Source organism: Phascolarctos cinereus, unplaced genomic scaffold (assembly GCF_003287225.1).
Source record: "Phascolarctos cinereus isolate Bilbo 61053 unplaced genomic scaffold, phaCin_HiC Scaffold_5;HRSCAF=322, whole genome shotgun sequence".
NCBI lineage: Eukaryota > Metazoa > Chordata > Mammalia > Diprotodontia > Phascolarctidae > Phascolarctos > Phascolarctos cinereus.
Window position 1 is genome coordinate 61,436,742 of NW_027555958.1, and position 22,564 is coordinate 61,459,305.

Genomic DNA, 22,564 nt, shown 5'->3' on the forward strand with positions numbered 1-22,564 from the left:
ATTGGGGTTTATGGAAGTGGATTTGAATTGAAAATTAATTTATTAAATTATGAAATGGGGGCAGGCATGTCGGGTTCTTTGGGTACTCGTTGGGAAAGACTCATCATCAAAGTGGGAGGTGAGGCTATGCTGACACTTTAATAAAGGCAGAAGGTGTTGGGGGTGGGGAAACAGTATAAAAAGTGCAGAGACAAGCAGCAAAAGAGATACATAGAAGAATGGCATGGGGATAGGAGATGGCAAGGGGGAGAAGCAGAGACATCCATGGATTAGATGGAAATGGAAGAATACTGAGGCAAGAATTTGAGGTCTCATTTTCATAGAGTTGTTTTTGTTTTTGTGTTTTTGTAGGGGAGTGGACTAATTCTGATACATGCCAACTTGGGGTTAGTTCATTAACATATTCAAATCATCTTAAAATTGCTGGTAAAACTCTAAAGTTAACATGTCTGCATCATCTCAAAATTATCAGCTCCTTTTGTTTTTCTGCTGGTCTTGCTGTGATGTCTGGAACTTGTCTGAGATTTACATATCATAGGACCAAAAGTCCTTGACAGTAGGACCTAGATGGCTTCCACTGGTTCAGCACATACTACCAGGCTGTGAATTTTGGTTAACATATGGTATAATTTATAAATTATGCTCCTTTGACCTTTGGGGAGGTTTGTACATGACTCCCAGGTTCCTTTTTACAATCTTATTTTCTGCCATTACCCCTTTATGCTGGCTACTTATAAACTCACCATACTGACTAGAAGGGGGTGGTGGTCAGAGGAATATATAAGGAATATGACAAGATATAATTTTAACACAGGAGTGACATGGTACATTTATGCAAGATCAATTTGACAGCTGAGTGGGCTGGATTAGGGAGAGTTGAGGCATGGAGATCAATCAGCAGGCTATTGGAATAGTCCAGATGTAAAGTAATGAGAGGTTGAATCAAGGCGATGGCAGTGTCAGAGAAGAAAATAGGGGAGTATTAGGAAGGTAGAAATAACAAGTTTGGATAGTTTATTGGATATGGGGCAGTAGAGAGAGCGAGGCTTTGAGAATAACACTTAAAGTTGACGGTCTAAGAAGCCAGGAGGATGGTGGTACTCTTAACATTAATAGAAAAAGTTAGGAAGAGAGGAGGATTTAGGGGAAATGATAATGAGTTTAGTTCGGGACATGTTGAATTTAAGATGTCTGTAGGAAAGTCAGTTCAAAATACCCAATAGGCACCTGGAGGTAGGAGACTGGAAAGAAGGAGAGAGATTAGGCCTGGACAAATAGTTCTGAGAATCATCAGCATAGAGATTATTATTCAATACATGGGAATGGAGAAAATCATCATGCAAAAAACTATCAAGGAAGAGGAGAAGAGGGCCCAGTACAGAGCCTTGAGAGATACCCAGGGTCAGTAAGCATGGCCTGGATGAAAATTTAGCAGTGTTGGCAGTATTGGTCTTGTCTTGGTCTTGCTTGCTTCAACTAAGCTTGCTAGGAGATGGGTTAGCTGTTTCTTGACAAGGTCAAAGGTTTGAGCAGAGAGCAGAGATGAGGATGTACCAATTCCTCTAAGTCCCAGTTCGTACCAAATCCTTCAATCTACGTTGTGCTGTGAGGCAATGTGAGCCAAGACCCTGATTCTGGGATTCCTGCAGTCATCCCTGATGATCAGCTCGCTAGGAAGAGTGAGGTGAGTTTCTCATGGAAATTCTGCTCAGATATATTCCTTTCCGTATTCAAGGGTGGAATCAAATTATTGTTATTATTATTACTATCATCATCATCATCATCAACAATGACAATATCTAGCATTCATATAGTACTTCAAGGTTTACAAAGTGCTTTACAAACATCTCATTTGATCCACAAAACACCCGTAGGATGTAGGTGCTATTATTATTCCATTTTGATGATGAGGAAACTGAGGCAAACAGAAATTAACTGACTTCACCAAGATCACCCAGCTGATAAGTGTATGAAATTGGATGGGCTAGTTCACCTGTATTCTATGTCCGAGGACATTGTCAGAGTCTAAAATAGCAGCAGGATTATAGCTGCTTGATAAATGTATTATTTTTTGTCTTTTGGTTATTAAGTACTGTATATTTTTTTCTTTACCGAGAGTAAAATGCTACATGAAACATTTTAATATGTGCTTCTGCATCCATGGTGAACCAATTCCATATGTTAAGGTCTAGTAACTAGCAATCATAAAAATAAAACATTAGTAGAAGAAGGCAAAATTAGCTAATGGGTTGTAGCTTGAAGTTATATTATTGAAGATGCGTAAATCCATCTATTGCTAGATGATGAGTGGCATTAGTTGTATACTGGTAAATGTTTAACAACAGACTCTTCAGGGGCACAAGCAACCTATGCATAGGACTCATTTTAAGTTTAGCATGTGTTACTAACATTTTCTCCATTGCATTCTTAAACATGGACAATCAACAAAATAATAAATCAAGCCCTAATTTGTAGTATTTGCCAATTTCTGAGATGTAAATGCTCACACTAACAATTTAACAAGTAGCTCAGCCTATCTGAGATGGCTGCAGCAACTTTCTCATAGCAAGAGTCAGGGTGGAGGGATCGAAGGTCTCAGACTCTCTAGTAACCATAAGGATTATGGCATGCATCAGTACTTCTACCCCAGCTGGTCATGTGCAAACCACCAGGGTGAGTGGGAGACTCCCTAGTAAATCACTACCAATGCCAACTGGTGAGGAAATAAACTTTCTGACAATTAAAGTTGTCTGAAAACAAAAGGACTTCCTCTAGAGTTAGTGAATACCTTCAAGCGAGTTGTCTTTAAATATAGAATTAATGATCATTGGATCTAGTAATGGTAATCTTACTGTCTCTTGGGAAGACCTATTATCTTTTTAAATAATTCTAATTGGTAGGAAGCTTCTTGATGTACTGTAAAAAACAAATCATCCTCCCTGTAATACCCAACTATTATTGGTTCTGAAATTCTGCTCTTCAAGGTAAAGCAGAACATACTGAATCCCTCTTTCAAACATGGCAGGTATTTGTAGATATATCACCTCCAAGTCTTATCTAGTAACCATAACATCTCTTGCTTTTTTCGACTGGACATCCTATTTACATCAAGATTTTGAGTCCCCATACAACTTGATTACCCTTCTCTGATTCTAGCTTGCTAATGTGTCTTTTGTCATGTAGCATCCAGAACTAGACAGGTAGAATGGAACCACTCATATTGAATATGTCTATAAAAGTGCTTTTGGGAATAGCACTATTTAATTATTAATTATTATTTAATATTAATTAAGTTAATTATAATTTAAACCAATATTCTGAGAGACTACATTTTTGTAGAATATCGGGAGGGAATTTCAACAATCCAATTCTTTTTTCTTTTCTTTTTGAGGTAATTGGAGTTAAATGACTTGTCCAGGGTCACACAGGTAGAAAGTTCCTGAGACCACATTTGAACTCAGATCCTCCTGACTCCAGGGCCAGTGCTCTATCCACCACACCACCTGCCTCTAAATTTCAACAATTCTATGAAAACAAAAACTAGAAAGAAATTAGTGTTCTTAAAAACTGGACTAATATGAATTATTATAATCATTTAGGTATCACTGTGGTCTCCAGAAGAAATAGCATCTTGGAAGGAGCATAGATTAGTAGCAAGAACATCTTGGTTGTCTTGGCTAACCAGCTAGCTAGTTCTATGATGTTGGGAAAGCCCTTTAATCATTTTGGGTCATGGTTCCCTTATCGAAAAAATGAGGGAGATAAAGGAGATTCCCAAAGATCCTTCTGTATCTAAATTTATGTAATTGCAAGAAGTTTCAAATTGTCGTGTATGTGATTGATAACTTGGGTATTTCAGATTTTTTTTGTCAATATCCATGCATTTCATTTAAGTTTTCAGGAGAGCCAATTGTTGGATGTTATTGCAAGGAATTGAAAAAAAAACCTTTTCTCTGGGTACTACTGACTTGACAGAAAGCATTAAACAACTTTTGATTAACTCAAGACCAAGATCTTTTCAATTCTAATTAAGTCTGATGATTATTATTTGATTTCCTTTTAAATTAACCTCTTCACAAGATGTTCTCTGCCTTTGTTGGGCCGAAGTTTAAATGGCTGCTCTCTCATGCCCATCCCTATTTGAAGCCAATGACATAGAGGTTAAGGCCGCTGAGTAAGACACGTTTTCGCAACAAGAGCAGTTCTGCTCCTCGCTTCTCAAATGAGCAATTAATAATTCAGAACAATTAACTGACTTATGAGTTCCTCTTTCAATACGTTTTCAAACATGAATAGATTAAATGGTAATTGTCATCAAATTTTATGTTCTCTTTCATGTGCCCAATAAAAGTTTATCTTTCAGAGCTTACTTTGTATTTCCTTTTGATGTATTCATAACTGAATGCAATATACTATATTAAAATATTTATTATTAACCTATCAAATATTAACCACTCTTAAATTATACTGACTAAAGAAAACAAATAGGCTACTTGTTTAACTTTTCATGAATTTCTTCATTCTAATACAATTTGGATTTGTAGAATACATGCCGATAAAAATTGATGAAGCAAGAAAGAGGTTTGAATATTTGCCCATTGTATGAATTTCTCCAAAGAGTACTCCTCAGAAATATTTTTCTTTCTTCTCTCTGAGCCGTTATTCTTCCTACAGAAAAATGTTAAACAGTGGCAGGATAGTGCAGTAGAGTGTTTGACTTGTAGTCAAGAAGGCCTGGGTTCAATCCTGCCTCTGACATGTCTAAGTTATGTGCTCATGGACAAGCATCTCAAACTTTCTAAGTCTATATCCTTATCTGTAAAATGGGAATAATAATGCTGGTAGCATCTTACTCAAAGGATTGTTATGTGGCCATGGTGAGATACTTGCTATAAAACACATTTTAAATCTTAATGTACTATGCAAGTGGAGATCTAGATTCATAGAATTTTATATCTGTTCTATAAGATTATAATGAGAATAATAATACATTCAGGCTTGAGTGTATCAGAGATTTCATCTATTTGGATATGCTATCCAATGGTGCTGGGTAGGTAAGTGGCACAGTGGATAGAGTGCCAGACTTTGAGTCAGGAAGACTCATGTTCATGAGTTCAAATCTGGCCTCAGACACTTCCTGTGTGACACTAAGCAAATCACTTAACCCTGTATGCCTCAGTTCACTCATCTGTAAAATCAGCTGGAGAAGAAAATGGCAAAGCACTCTAGTATCTTTGCCAAGAAAACCCCAATGGGGTCACAAAGATTCAGACATGACTGAAATGACTGAACAGCAAAAAGAAAAAACCCAATGATGCAGCTCATATCCATATCTAACCATTGACTCCTTTCCATTGCTGCCTTCAAATCTGGGAGTTTGTTCTATATGACTGGGTGCTTTCTTTTATTCTCTGGACATTCCATGGATACTAAGGCAATGGCATATGGCTTCATAATCCTTCCTTCTAGCAATATGATGGGCCAATCTTTTTTTTTTTCCCCAGTCGGTATTTCTCTGATAGCATGCTTTCTACCACTTCTCCTTAGTAATTTTTCTTGGTTATGTAAAAAAAGGTACTGGGGTGGGGAGAAGAGTAGATAATTAGAAAAGCAGATAAAGTATCCATGTTTTCAGACATCTGTTAACTGAGGTACTCAAGGTGGGAAATATATTAGAGGAAAACCCTTGACCTTCAAGGTTTCCTAGGGAGAATGGCCAGAATATTTAATCACACTTCTCTCTAAGGCCCATTTCTATAACTTCATGATGTGATGAGATTTAGTTACCAAAGGAAAAAACAAAGTTTTTTTTCCAAGGCAATTGTATAGTATCCCAGCAGCCTTACACAACAGTTGTAGGGATATAACCAGAAGAAAGCATGACACCACAGTTGATTGGGTGGACCTATGGATAATATTCCTAAATTTTGTCCCTTGTTTTATAAACCCTCCTTGGCAAAATTGTGACCAGTCCATTTAACTTATTTCAGGCTTTTCATGACTGAGTAGAATTAGGGGACCTTTTTACTGTGTGCTTACGAGCAGGAAACTTTTAGATATTTTGCAACAAATTGCGAGTTTCATTTTTGCTTTAAATAGAAAAGGGGGATGCAGCCTGCCTGAAAAAGGCCTATATATTTCATGGTGCCTGAAAAGGAGGCACTGTTACAATTTGGGTTATATACACACAAACATATTTATGTGTGGATACATATGTGTGTATATATATTATACATATATAAATTATCTTACTATTATATTAATAGCCAATTATTAATTAGAGTTCCAGGCTTTTTCTTCTTTTATTTCCTCATTTCAGGCTCAGTCACAGTAAAGAGTTAATCTCTGAAGAACACGGCTGATTGATGAGATCATCCTAGCCCTCAAAGTACATGCTTTTTAATTTTGGGCAGGACCCCACCTAACTAGGAGAACTTACTTCTGTTTAGAGTGTAAACAGAAGGAAATGACTCCCTGTCCTTGCACTCCTCCATTTGAGTTTAGGGTGACCCAGTTCACGAAAGGAGAAAATCAGCCAGAATAGTCTGGCTGGAGATAGATTTCCCTGTCCAGTTTGCTTAGAGCAACTGAATTTCATGATCAAGCCATATTTTGAGCAGAAGGAACTGAGGACTTCTAGCCCACCTCCTCATTAAATGTCCACCAAGCAAGGTTGATTTTCACTTGTCAGGGGTACTCCCTTTCAGAAAGATATTTAAGGCATTCATTGTCTCCATTGAGGGTCTTTGGTTGCTTAGAGAAACCATTGACCAATTTATTGATTGCCAGCTGGCCTAATTACTAAATTGATTATTAGTTACCTAGAAACTGTCTCTCAAGGTTTTTCACGAATATATGTTTGTATTATATATGTGTATACCCATACATATGTATGTATGTTTGTATATATGTGTATATACACATATATAGTAGGTGAACACTGATATATATATATATATATATATATATATAAAATGTGTGTGTGTATACACACACACACACACACATACACACACACAACAGTGTTCATCTACATATGTTAGTAGCTGATCAATGATATAATATCTTAGCCTGAGATCACTCAATTCCAGGTGAGGCAGTGTGTACGTGTGTATATACATACACATATGTATATAGTATTTAAGTAAGATTGGGATATTATATATATGTATTCACATACATGTGTATAAACATATAAAATGTGTGAATATAGTATTTATGTGTATTTATATACATGTATATAATTTATATGGAAACACTGTAGTTTCTGTATAATGTGTTGATGTGATTCCAAATATGGTTTAACATAAACACTTACTTCATGAGGTCACTAAACCCAATTAATGATTATTTTTACTAATTAAGAAATTAGCATTTTCATAATTTTATCAGTAATTTTATTCATTTGTACACATAATTGCTATATTCATAATGTGTATGATCAGCAATTTCTCTCCAGAACTGGCTTGCAAAACATCTGAGTACAGTCTATAATTGGTATTATTTTTTTCAGTTCATTCCTCTATGGATTTTGTCGTGCCCAATATCATATTATAAAAGTGTAACATATATTTGGGAGGTAGGTCACCCAGGGTTCAGAAAAACAAGGTATACCACAGAGCAGAGCATAGTATTCATAAAGTTAATAATATTCTTTTACAGAATAAGGGAATAGATGGGCAAAAAAAAATCTGAGAAGGCGATAATTTTTTTTTCCAAATGTTTGGAAAAAATTTTCTTATCACTAAGTATATTAGCCAAGGGCATTTTCACATCCTTTGTACTTTTTTTTCTCAGATATTGAACTGTTAATTACAGAGAAGAATCAGGGGTGGAGACTGCACACAGAGAAGATGAAATGTGGTTATATCTCAATTTGTGAAATCTCCTGTCCATATGTCTGGAGGAAGTACAAACTTAACAGAAATTATTTAGGGAGAATCAATTCCTGTGTATTATTTGAGGTTCTTTTGCTCTTAATATTAATATATTAGAAGGAAAACTGTAGAAGAAATAAACTTCAGATGAGGAAATAAGTCCAGAGATGTGAAGCAAGAGAGTGATTTTCCCAGGTTCATACAGCAATTTGAGGCAAATCCAGGATTCAAATCCTGTTCCATTCACTTTAATTCCAGTATTTTTACCATTGCACCAGGCTCAGAATAGATAACTAAGAGTTAACTGCAACTGACCATAGCTTAACCACAGAAATTTTGAAAATAAATAGAACTAAATTGACTAAAGTATGCACTTGAAAAGCAAATGAGTCCTGACTTAACTTACTCTTCCTCCTCCTCCCCCACTATCTTTAGTTTTAGTTGAACATATAAATAGCATACTCACTTTTTAGTCAAGAAAAGAGACCAGGTTAGAAATTTCATTGTTTTGTCAGGTATTATAATCAGAATAATTAGTTCCTGGTACATTCTGTGTATATTTTTTCTCAGTATCCACCACATTAGATAACTGATATACTCAGATTTCTATAATTTACTCTAAGCAGGCCTTTATATTGTCATGTTCCATTACTAGTGGCTCAAAAAGAATGCAACAGGGTCATTACTCATACTGACTTGAGCAATGCTGATCACATTATAGCCACCCTGACTTCTCTTTCATTATCAGCTGATTGTAACAAATTGATGCTCAATTGGTTTTTACTGTGGCTTAATGCCAACACTAGCTTTATCTGTGGTCTTTTTGCCTACAGTTCGATCTAGTCATAGCATGCTTCTGGAAGTCCCAATATTTTCCTTAGGGCAGTTTGAGGCCTGGTATGTTGTGACCTAAGTTTCATCAGACATGTCTATAACCATCAGATTCTTTTTTTTTTCTTTTTCTTTTGGTGAGGCCATTGGGATTAAGTGACTTGCTCAAGGTCACACATCTAGTAAGTGTCAAGTGTCTGAGGCCGGGTTTGAACTCAGGTCCTCCTGACTCCAAGGCCAGAGCTCTATCCATTATGCCACCTAGCTGCCCCCTTCAGATTCTTTTAAAACAAAACCACGATTTTTTTCCTCTTATTCTTTATTACCTTTCTTCCTTCACTTGTGCATAGGCTAAGCTTTTCCATTCCTTTTATTTAGTTAGTTCTTTTTAATTTCTTCCTTTCCAATTGATGGGTGGGCCTTGATATAGGTGTGATGGAAGGAGGAAAACACAAACAAATATTGGATTTGGAATTACAAGAAGTGGGTTTGAATCTCGGCTGTGTCACTTTACCTTTCTCTGAGACTCAACTTCATCATCTATAAGATGAAAGAGTTGACAAAGGTGCTCTCAAAGGTTGCTTATAGCTCTAAATCTTATGAGCCCAAGTCAATCAAACATTATCACTATTTCTTCCAAAATTAAAATGACAAAATCTATAAAATATGACAAACTTGATTTAAAATATTATAAAAGTGTGTGGGGTGTGTGTATGCATGCATGCAAATTTTTGTCATAATTTATAAACCAATCTATTTGCAAAGGGGCCAGACCATCTGCAAATTTGATGTAGAAAAGTAAATAAAGAATCAGAAGGGCTTTTGGCCAGGTTTGTATATGCCCACGTAATCCATACCTCTTGAATTTTTGCATCTGGCTTAGTAATCAACTTAAATAATCTGTGCCAATGATAGGGGATATTGATATAGGTAATAAAAAAGCACGTACATCCCACCTGTCTGTGCCTTGCCTTGTATTTTTTTTTTTTTACTACAGATACTATTTCCTTCATCAGGTCATAGATTTAGAGTTGGAAGGGACCTCAGAGGTTAGTAAGTAAGTAAAACACCTTCATTTGGTAGATGAGGAAACTGAGGCCCAGAGAAGTACAAGTTTGCTTAAGTGACCAAAGTTATAGGGTTAGGAAGTGAAAGAGCTAGAATTTTTAACCCAGGTGCTATAGCTCCATTTCTCCTTCCTCTCTATCAGATGGTTGCCTGCTGGGCACCACATTTTAGGAAAGATGTATATAAGCTGAAACATCCCTAAAAGAGAATGTTTAGGATGAAAAATGAATTAGTGGATATCCCATATGAGAAGCTTGACAGAACTTGAGATGTTAAGCCTGGGGAAGATGAGGTTGGGAATTGGGAGATAAGGAAGCCGTAAGAGAAACTGTTAACTATTTGAATGGCTATCCTGTGGAAGAGGTGTTAGATTTTTTTCTTTCCCCTTGAATCCAGAGAGTAGAGAAGACCAATGGCCCAAAGGATGAAAATTTCAAGAATGATCTTTCAATGTGTTATATATTACAGGATGCTATAATTTAGTGAGCATGTATACTCTTAATTATATAGATCTGAAATCTTTCAAACCATCTGGCTATCACTGAATACATGACCCATTATGCTAATTCCAAGCAAAGTCTTCGGTAGCATGAATAAATTGTGAGTATGTTTTCATTTGTAGAGGAAAATATTGGTATAGAATTCCATCCACCAATGAACAAGGCAATAAAAATGATTTTCCAAAAGTTCAGGTCTAATGATATCACCCTCCTATTAAAAAAAAAAGGTTAGTGGCTCCCTATTACCTTTAGGATCAAAAATAAGTCCTTTTGTTTGGAACCCTTCAAAACAGCCCCAAACTATGTTTCCAGCACTTTTACACATTACACCTTCCCATCCGCTGTATGTACATTCTATAGGCATTCTTACTATTCTTTATACCTAACACTCTATGTTGCATCTCTTTCCTTTGCACCGACTGTTTCCATACCTGGAATCCATTCTCTTCTCACCTCCACTTCTTAGAATTCCTGATTTCCTTTAAGAATCAGCTCAAGCACCATCTTTTAAGTGACAATTTTGTTATTTCTCCCAGCTGTTACTGCCTTCCCTCCAAAAAAAGAGTTTGTATTTGTTTTGTGTGTATTTTCTAATATGTACACGTTGTCTCTATAGAATGTTAACTCCTTTGTTCAGTTTTATCTTCCTATCTATAGTGCCTAGCACACAAGAAGAGCTTCATACATTTCTGTTGATTGATTGATGTATACTCTGAGAGAGGTGCCCGGGGCTTTTAGAAGTGACTTGTCTTGACATACAATCATCATACATTAAAGGCAGGGCATGAGTGAATGTTTCTCTAATTCCAAGGCTGACCCTTTCTCTTCTATGCTATGGTGTCTTCTGTTACAAACTGATGAACTGAGTATAAACTGATCTTCCTTTTCATTGATGGAGTCTCATCTCAAATGTGCTACTAGGGTGGTTTTTTTTTTAAATTATCATGAATTACATAACAAACTATTAAAAGGAAATACCATTGAGGGAAAAGAAATGAAAACTAGAAAATACACAACACCAGCAGTTACTAAGACAGAATGGTGCATCATCTTCCATCTGACTCAACTAATTTAATGTCTGGGGAAAATTATTCTTTTGGCTGACTGTATAGATACTTTTTTCTCTTGTTAACATTGAAGGATTATCTGACATGCTTCAAAAATAGAAGGCTTGCAAGACTGATGGTTTTCAGCATTAGCCTTAATAATATTTTCCTTTTTAACCACCACTGACGTTCTTCCCTTGCCCTGTGATTCAGGTGGTCTTTTACAAGCTCTGCTTAAAAGGCCCTTGGAAGGAATTCCTTCAGGAGATGTACAAAGCAGCACAATATTGTATATGTATGTGTACACACATGTATATGCATATATACACATGCAGGTATATATTTACATATGCATATGTATGTATGTACACACATTTATATAGTATATATTTTAAAACATATTTTCAAAATCCCTTCATAGAAACTGCCTTGAGCTGAGTCTATACAAGGCAAATAATGAACGGCATTAAACCAAGTGGCTGATAAGGAAATTTACCCACATTAAAAAAAAACAGGGTCAGATGGTATCATTAATGTTATCAGCATAGACCAACCTAAGACCTTTCTTTTGGATTATCAAGACAGTAGAGTTCATATATTGACATGGAAGACTTGGGAGTTTGAGTACCAAATCATACCATACCGTCAATATATGTAATAATTGCTGAATCATTCCAGTAAAGCCCTAAATACCAAATGCAACCTGATGACGAAATAGACACATTTTATACACTGGAGAGATGTTGAATGGGCATTTTAATGAAACGTGATGATGGCGTGTAATGACAAGAGGCAGTGACTGCTGATAAACGGAAATTACAAGAAGAGTTCCCGTAGGCTAGTAGGCACAATGTAGTTTAATTAGGCTGTTCTGGTGAAACTGGCTGGCCAGTTCTTGCCTGTATGCAGTGTTTCATCTTCCACCTCCAGGCTTTTGTAAAGTGTTCCTACATAATGCTGCCTCCTCCTGACAGAGAGTTGGCGGATTCAGCATATAGGATGAGACGTATAATTGTGGACATTAGCAATGAGAGAATCTGTCCTGTTTTGCTTGATTATTAATATTTGCTACATGGGTTTTTTTTTTGGAAGGCGGGGGAAGAAGGAAAAGAAAATTAGTAATTGTTAATTAAAAAATGAAGTGTAATTAAACGAAATGGTCCTAAATATCTGGAATATACTACATCCACACTTCTGCCACCTAGAATCACTAGCTTCCATCAAAGCATATCTCAGGTTTGTCTTCTATATGGGGACCTCCCTGATCACCCCAATTATTAGCACATTATAGTTTCTTACATTCATCTTATTTTGCATCTATTTGGTATTTATTTCTATACATGTTTATCATCCAAGTTGACTGTAAGGTCCTTGAGGGCAGGTGCTGTTCATGGCTCTAAATCCTATGAATTTATGTTTACTTGTATATCCCTGGCACCTGATATAGCACCCCACACAGAGGAGACACTTCATAATAAATGTTTGCTGATTGATCATCTTTCAGAGAGAACCAAGGCTTTATTTTAATGAATACAAGTTTTAAGGTCCATGTAAACAAACATCATCTAAAAGATGCCGTCTCCAACACTACAAGTTTTATGTGGAAGGGTGATTAAAATGCCTACTATTCTTTGGGTTAAATGTACTGTGGAAATATCTAGCCTCTAGGTTTTGATTACTACTAATAAAGGCTGAGGAAATCTCTCAATCTGCACAAGGAGTTAAGGACTAAACGTTTGTATAAAAGAATATTGAAGTCCAGGTGAAAAAGAAAGAAAAGTGGGAAATTAGAGGAGACACATATTTTGTTTAAACAATAAACAAAAGTCAAGACATGTCATTTTTTCTGACTCCACAATCCTTTCTACAGTTAGGCTAATAATTGACTGATTTGCTTTCACCTCCAAGTCCTGGATTTTTGCTATAAATGCAGTCATTGGTTCCCATTGAATCAGGCATTCTGTTAAAGACTTTTTATCTGCAGTCAAAGTTACTTCATTGTTAAGGTCTACTTGTATGTTTTTTGTCCCTCACTTGTTACTTTAGAACCTGCCCAAACTATTACATTTCCTTGATGCCCTCTAGTTCTATAGCTCCAGATTTCCAGCTTTTTACCAGGTTGTTAACCTATTGCCTCTTGCCTCTCATATATTTATGTTCTTTAACACTTGAGGAATGTTTGCTTGCTTTGTAAACTACTGTCTTGCCCAGAAAACCTGGCTATATGAATTCCTTTACTCAGTTGACTGCATGATGAATTTCTAACTCAGTGTTTCACCTTGATTTCTCGTACCCGTATACTTTCTTGCTCCTATTCTTTTTCCTGGCTTCTGATCTTCAATCCAGACTACTGGCTTCTAGGCATTCCCAGAATCTGTCCCCTTCTCAGACCTATCCTTGCCTTTTTTTCTTATCTTTACCTTGACCCTTCAGATCCTGGCTTCCCACCTTCCATAGCTAAGTCACTGCTATCCATGGTCCTGACATGGTTTCCACTTTTCATAACAACAGATTTCACTTTTGTTCCACATTGTGGAGAAGCACTATATTCCAAGTCACTATAACTGTTATGGGTAGGATCAAAGGATCTGGCAGCAATTAACTTAAGATAATTTATAAAATCTTTAAAAATGCATGTATGAAAGTTGTGCCTGACCTGTAGGGTTTAAAGTTCTGAAAATTATTGTAGCCTCAAGGGCTATTCTGATTAGTTGAAAATTTAACATAAAACTAAAAAGCCAAAGAGATTTTAAGGGACAGAAGGAAATTTATGCAAGCATTTTGTTAAGGTCTTTAGCCTGAATACCATAATGTACTGCTTCACAGGGAAGTTTTTAAATAGGCCCAAAATCTACAAAGAGATGATACTAAACCAAATAACATCCATCTAAGGTTTCTTGTATGGAACCTATCTTCAAAAGTTTAGAGCTAATATTGATTTTTGCCATTTATTTTAAACAAAGCATCAAGCTATTCTTTAAACTTATTGAATTTTGATGTTTGGTTAAGACTTGGTAATGATAGCAATATAAGTGCAGCAATATATTATTTAGGTTCCATTTAATTTATTGACTCCACTTTCATGGGATACTAAGGGGTGCATTCAGTTCAAGAAATATATTAGCCACATCCACAACACCTTTCATCTTGTGGTGAACATTTCAGTTGGGTCCCTACTATGCCACATAATTCATCTGGCCACACACACACACACACACACACACACACACACACACACACACAAACACATGTCTGGATTTAATATGAGCGTCTCTAGGCATCAGAGGTGAAAGGTATAGGACTTTAAAAAAAAAGAGCTAAATGAACCAGCCATGCCATTGATTGATTCTCTTCCTATCCATAGATTGGGTCACTAAGTGGCTTTTAAATCTTGTTAGCATGTTGGCTTTTTTCCTGCTCCAAGTAGCTGCACATCCCAGCAGAGACATGCAGAAATAGCCAAGCTTCAAGAGGCAAAGGTCAGCTTCCAGAATTACTTACGTTGACAGCCGTAGTGCCAGGAATTTCCTGGCAGACACTCATCACATTTACGCCCTGTTGTTCCCGTCTTACACTCACAAAATCCTGTGCCATTACAACGGTCATGGATTGAGCCCAAAGGGTTACAAAAACATTCTGTAGAAACAAGACAACACACATGCTGGAGACAGGTCCATATAGCTCATAAATTACAAGCAAGGGGAGCATTTCCATCCTATTACTTAAAGAGATCCTGCCCACTAATGAAATGCTTTGGTAATCTGCCTGTTTTACCTCCATTTAGTTATTTGTTCAGCTTTCTCTAACACTGTTTTATGAGAGGAGAGGAAGTCAACTGAAAACTCTAGAGGGCATAAGGCATAATGTACCTTGACTCTAACCCACTATAATGGAGATTCCATTTTAAAGGATATTTTTTCACTTAGACTAATGAATATTATAGAGGGTTTGTATATCAAGGATACATCGCTATACTATCAGTGGAAAATCTGTTTTAAATTATTCAAATGGGTTTATCTGTAATACTTAACACTTGAAGTCCTGCTGAATATCTTGAAAATGCACTTTACTAGCACCCATTACAATGATTCTTTTATTTTTGCATTTGGAACTGTCCTTAATTAAAGTATTTGTCATTATAATTATGAGTTTACATGTTGCATTTATTAGGTGACTTGGCATAGCTTTTATTGATCCCAAAGTAACAGTCTTAGTAAAGAAGTACATTTCCCAAACTCAAGGCAATTTCAATACATTATAATTTAAAGATCATATTTTTTTCTTGTGACTTTTTATATGGCCACATGTAAAAGAGAAAATGAAATTTTATATTTTTCACACACTTAGGCACTCATTGATGAGATGTATTCTTATTGCTTTGGGGAGTCAGACTTGTTTAAGATTAGAAAGATGATTGGCAATTAACTAGGTTTCCTAGGCTTTTAGGCAAAGTCAATTAGAAGATAGTTTGCCACATCAGTCATAAGTGGCTTAAATGCTAGCCCCCACCTCTGTGTAACCCTGGGTAAATTCTTTACGCTCTCTGTAACTTATTTTCCTTACTATTATAATTATGGATGGCTTATGATTAATTAGAATTCTTTAGATAATAATATACTTAAAGAATATTCATTGAAATCAACACAAGACGTTGATAGGTAAACACTGAGTTCCTGTAATGGAAACAAGTCTGGGAATCATGACAAGAAAGAAAGAGATGAGAAACATTGGAAAGTAAGACTCTTATCTTGAAGTTCCTCCTTTCAGTTTATACCTGATCCATACAATTATTTTACTCCTGAGCACTGCATTTATTTCAAAATGTAAACTTAAACATTTTTTAAAATAAAGCATTGGCATTTTACATGCCCAAGAACAAACTGATCATCTGTTTCCTGTTATTTATAATCTATAAATTACAGGTAATATTATTAACATTCTGTATGTTCAAGAAGCATAGTTACTCCTGGAAAACATGGTTCCATAATAATAATCCAATCAATTAGCTAACAACAGTAATTAATGACTGTAAGGTCCTGGATGCCAACTCTCCCTCCCACCCCCACCCCACCCACTGTGGAACATTTGAGCAGCAGAAGGCTTCTCAGTGGGTATCACAGAAAAAGTTGTTTAATTTGGATGTTACTCAGACATTCTTAGAAATAAGTTATGAATCAAGGTTCAGTGTAATATGTACCTTAAATATTAAGAATTTGTTTATCATTAAAAATATTTAATCCAAAATTCATATAGCACAATCTACTAGGGAAAGAAAACAGGGCTATTTCTCATCTATAAATCTAGAAAGGAGAAATGAAATATATATTTGGTTGTTGTTAAAACTACCTTGTAATTCCTCTCATTTATAAAAATAACACATTATAGTCTGCAAAGCACCTTTCATACATTAGCTCACCTGATCTTCACAACATGTATGTGAAGAAGGGACAGTTGCTATGATTATCACTGCCCCCCACCACGATTTTAAAGACAATGAAACTGAGATTCAGAAAGTTTTATGTGTTTCCTGTTACCATAAAGCTAGTAGGTGTCAGAGATGGTCTATGTGACTTGTAGGTCAGAATTCTAGCCATGATGCTACGTTTCTGCCTCTCACTCATCTGTGGAAATCAGGATTATTTGGCTTACTTTAAAATGTTTTTAAAGTGCTTTGCAATCTCTAAAGTGCTATATAAATGTCAGCAATCCTCATGACATTATTTTAGTTCTTTACTCGATACAAGTTACTTTGAGATTCTGAATAGTCTGATTTTGGGATTTTGGAGTGAATTCAATTGCTGATGGTATACTCATCACTTTGAGGTATACTTAGCATAGCAGCAATGATCCCACATTCACTTGCCTGATGTCTAGATCACAGTATTAGCAAGACCTTCTCAACCACATGGACCACGTAGCTCTTGGTGCCAGTTTAACTGGATGGTATATGTGTCTGAGAAACATGTGATTATGCCATTTTCATGTAATTACTGTGTCACCACAGAGGAATTACATGCCTCTTTGAAGCTATGATAGTCATGTTTGGAACATGTATGAAAATGAGAAATATCAGTGATTATGAAGCAGTTACTATGGTACACTGTGCGTATGAGATATTTTTAAGCATCTTATATATCTCATATTATAAAAATAAATACTTGCAGTTTCCTATGTACATTTCACCAATGCCTTGGTTTCATCTTGTGGATACACATGACCATGTGACAATTGAGGTGAGAGGTTGACAAAAAAAAATTGCTGTTGATGGACAGCACATAGCAGAAGTTCTAAATGGGAAAGTGATGGATTTTTGTTTAAATGTTAAAAAGGCAAGGAGTTAGATGGAACTCAAAATTTCAAGCCAATCGATTCTTTTCTAAATGCCTAATTTTATAACAGTGAATTGGATGAATTCCCATACATTTTCATCAGCTCTTTCTTTCTAAGGTAAAATGAAATTCAACTCTCAATCACTTGCATGCAAACATACTTAGGCCCAATTGGGCTATCTTCACTAAGGCAAACCCATTCTCATAGGCCCTCCAACCTTAATTGGAGCTTAGATCATAAATATGGGAAATGCTGGCAGCACACAAGTCTCCCCTTAGGTCATTATTCTTTCCTGATGGGCTTCTAGAGTCAATTAGAACTCATGTAGCTTCTGAGTGAACCTTTATTTAGAAGGTTCTATGGCTACTTGCTATGCAATAGTCTGTAGATAGAGATACTTTAGATACAGATGGAAAATATTCAAACAAGCTCTATTTCAATGCATTAGTTCCAAGAAGAGATGATCTAGTCAGGGTCACATTGAAGCTATACAATTTTTGTTTAGAATATGTCAATCTTTTTTTTTTTTAAATCAGTATTTTAAACAAAATTGGGGGCATCATTGCTAAATTTCAATTATACCTAAAATGTCATTCTTAATACTTACCAAGAGCTATAGTGGATTTGAATAGTGTCAGACTATGAACAGCAATTTGTCTGCCTCCATAAAACAAGATTTCCCAGTTGTTCAGAATTTTGCTAAACAAACTTCTTTTGCAAATGTTGAAAACAACTTGCTCTTGAACAGTGTAATTTTCTTTAGCAAATACCAGTGGAAAAAGGCATATTAAGCTTTCCATATTGTCATCAGCAGTAGGGGTGTTTAAATGTGCGCACACACACACACACATACACACACACACACACACACACACACACACACACACACACACGAGCTGATTTTTAATCTCAGGGTAATTAAGTGAGCTTTTCCAATAATGATAGAGCTTTGGCTTAGGTAGTCATGCAGAGGTGTATTATGTGATTCATCTGCAAGTTTGGGGTGAGGTCTAAACCAAATGATGAAATAGATTGAGTAAAACTAGATTAAATCACTTGACAATTGACATCAAGAGTTCATTTAGAATAAAATCCACCATGAGCTGTTCATTTTTCCCCCTTGTTTATCTAGAAACTTATGAAATTAACCTGAAGAGGTTTAAAGCATTTTAATTTGGCTCCTGTTTTATTGAATTTCTCTGTCCTGAAAGGAAGATATCTTTTGACTATGGCATTTGCATGTATGTTAGATGATACCTAATACAAATCGAATCCAGGAGATAGGGCTGGAGAAGGTCTCTGTGCCTTTTGGTTTTAATAAAGACTATATTTTTGCCAATTTCTAGCATTCTTAGTAGAGTTGGTTCTGTTCAAAATCACATAATGCAAAGCCACCTTTTATAAAAAAATACTTAAAATGTCTGAGAAACTCAATCTGATAGTTTATGTCCCTGAGGTATAAGGAAAAGAGCTCTGGAGGCATGCTTCTTAAGCTGAATATGCTTTTTTGGGGAAAAAAAATCACTTAATTACACTGAGCCTTAACTTTCACATCTTTAAAATGGGGAAAGCAGAAGATCATAACATTGTTGTGAGAAATTACAGAAAAAAGTAATGTAGGAATATTCATATACTTCTTTAATATTTCAAGAAATCCCTGATTTCAATGAGCTTCCTTCTCATGCTTTCCAGTTCCCATAACTGATGAAGTTTACAATATCTCTACACATGAGTAGATGATATTCATGAGTTGTGGCAAAAAAAAAATAACATTAATTTGTAGCCAAACATTTGAGGATGAAACTCTTCAAATTGGGAAATCAGTTTGAAATCACTGGATTTGTAAATCACTGGAAATCATTATAACTCCATAGGATTTGTCAGAGCTTCTGATCTACTGGAATAAGCTTTGAGGTTAGAGGGCAATCTCCACATAATGATGAGATATGCTTGGAGGACTTTAGTGAAGACTATATGTTCTTGGCCTAATTAATTTAAAGTAAACTATACATTTTATATTCATGGTTTTAAATAGCTCTAATAGTAGAGCTAAAAGAGGACTTTAGAAGTCATTTAGTCAATGGAATATAAGGTGCTTGAAGAGAGAAACTTACTGTCTTTATATCTACAATGCCTCTTACATAGTAAATGCTTAATAAATGCATAATTAACCAGGTTGAATTAGTCTACCATCCGTTGGAGGACTGGTGATTACAGATGCAGAAATTTAAGACAAGTGAGATTAAGTGATGTGCCCAATATTGCCCAAATGGCAGAACTGGCATTAGAACTTAAGTAGGTCTCCTCATATTATATCCAAGGTTGTGTTTTCCTCACCATAATGCCATTCCTAAATGACTCATGCAATCCAGAGGGATTATGGTGGCCATAACAATATGGATTGATGATTTTTTTTAGGAAAGGGATCATTTTTCATTTTTCAGCTTGTGTAAAATATATTAAAATAACCCCTTGGTAAAAGTCTGTTTTCTCATCCATACAATGGAGACAATAATACTGTGTTCCCATAACAAAACCTATATGAATCAATCATTTTCTTTTAGAACTACTTTCTCAACATATCGTCGGCTGACTTCATGTGAACATTTTTCTTGGAGGGGCTTTTGATTTCACTCCTGTATCTTAGTCACTTCCTGGGATCTGTTTGGTGATAAGCCACTTTCATTTATATTTGACAAAACCAATAGCATGTGCTTACTACCAGTCTTTACTCTTGCTCATTAAAGTGATACCTGCCTTTTCCCAAAGTATTTCTCTAGGACTCAGGGGTAGGGAACTGGTAGCCTCGAGGCCACATGTGTTTTCTGGGTCCTTGAGAGAAGTCTTTTGACTGAGTCCAAGTTTTATGAACAAATCCTTTTATTAAGGGGATTTATTCTGTGAAGTTTGGATTCAGTCGAAGGGCCACACTTGAAGATCTTGAGGCCACAGGTTTCCCACCCCTCCTCTAGATTGTTGACCTGTTTCTCAGGCACTATCAGTTCTTGTCCTTTTGTGTGTGTATGTGTGTGAGCATGTGTGTATCTTTCTGTAACTATCTTGGGTTATTGGGCTATATATTTCATTAATGTTACATAGTATTTTATCATGATATTTTTATTGTGAAATATATTTTTATAATGATATGGTCCATTTTATAGTTCCAAAAGTATACATGTAGGTTTGTACCATTTAAGTGTTTAAGGCTCTAAATGTGTTCTTCCAATTTAGGTTTGACTTAGAAAATATTACTATTACTCTTCATTATATCTTACATAATGATCCATTGGATATACAAATCTATAAACTAGAATGGATATTTATAGAACAGTTATTCTATACTATATGCTATATCTATTCCATGTATAGAATAGATGAATTTCTAGAAATTGAAGTTTAAAATGAAATTCAATTTTTGAGATCTATTTTTCCATCCCAATATCACATCATGGTGTGGAGATGACTTTTAGATTTAGCTGTAAAGGTTTTGAGAATAAGCCTACCTACTGATGGAATGTGCTTCTTTTCAAAGTTGTAATGTAGGTTAAGTTAGTAAGATCATAGGCCATTAGATTAAAAGATATATGGGCCCTTAGCAAACATCTGATCCAGCTCACTTATCAGGAAACATATGAAGGGGTCCACAAATGTTTTAGTGACTTATTGAAGTTTATACAGGTTTCAGAAGGTTTGACACCAGGAGATTTTTCTTTTTTCTGACACAATAATTCACAAAGGTCCTCACTGGTGTAAAACAGTGGAGCATAGCCATGCATACTACTAAAATCATGTATCTTTGAAATATTGCTACTCTTTAACATTGATGTCCACTATGAAATAAGACCTTAATTTCCCTAAGAAAATATGAACAATAACAGTGAGATCTGAGCAGAGTAGTGAGCAAGATAGTAGCCATGATACCACTGGTAGGGTTGGATTGGGTTTGGAGGACTCACTGCTACCAGGTTCTGTAAAGTCCATGCAATCAATATAGAGTTGGTGGGCACCAGGTACCCAAGTTCTCAGCCCTGCTGCACTTGTTCTCTGGCCATTGAGGGAAAGAGAATAATCCTTTGCTTCCATCACAGTGGTGAGGATCCAGAACCCACATTCATGTTTTATAACAAAACCCAACAAATAAAATTTTGTTTGCCATCATAGATCGATAAACCAAGGGCAAGCTATTAATGAGTTCTAATTCCAGAAACCTAAATTTCATTCCATCTATATTTATTAATGATCAATTATATACAAGGCAGAATTTGTTCCCAAATGCATTAGACCTATCATAGTAAACATTCACTAGAATGACTACCTGTTTTCATATCTGAAACTAAATTTAGAAAGAATCATATGAAAAACTACAAAAAATTATCACAGAGTTCTAACATTTACAGGAGAGAAGAGGAGAATGAACTGTTTACCACTTTCAACCATTGTCTTCCGGGTAATCATTAAAATGGTTAAAGCCCATCCCCCAAACTCAGATTTCAACAGTGTGAGTTTGAAATCTGATTTGGAGATACTTGCATCCACAGAAAGAGCTCATTCTATCTTGACTATCCAACAACAGCTGTGTTGCAGATCACTAGCCTCCAATAAGCAGGTCCCAACAGCTCAAAAAGGTCCGAACAAAAGCCAGAATGATAATGAAACTGACCTATGCATACATTTTCATCGTCCAGCTGTGCAGAAGCATTTCTGAAGTAGCCCAGCCTGCATAACTCACAGTGCTGCCCTCTAGTGTTGTGTTTACAGCTCACGCAAATGACTGTATTGAGCAGCTCGATATAACTGCACCGTTTGGAGTGGCCGAAGCATTCACAGTCTTTCAAGGAAGAACAGAAATGTATACACAAAAGTATACAGTAGTAGAGTCATTGCACATCACATGCTTGGATCAAATGAAGCA

At 35.9% G+C, this 22,564-nt stretch overlaps 1 protein-coding gene across 4 annotated transcripts in view; it reads right to left on the minus strand.

The window, feature by feature from the left end:
• The window catches only part of NTNG1 (netrin G1), a 443,795-nt gene that overhangs the window by 46,436 nt on the left and 374,795 nt on the right, over positions 1-22,564 (minus strand). For 2 of the 4 annotated variants that reach the window (XM_021000249.2, XM_021000241.1), the window contains exons 6-7: positions 22,313-22,480; positions 14,824-14,958 (exon numbers count right to left, since the gene is read on the minus strand). The exons of the other annotated variants lie outside the window; for them this stretch is intronic. In XM_021000249.2, the coding sequence (XP_020855908.1) occupies positions 14,824-14,958; positions 22,313-22,480 (303 nt within the window). The remainder of the gene's footprint in view (positions 1-14,823; positions 14,959-22,312; positions 22,481-22,564) is intronic. 4 annotated transcript variants of the gene reach the window in all.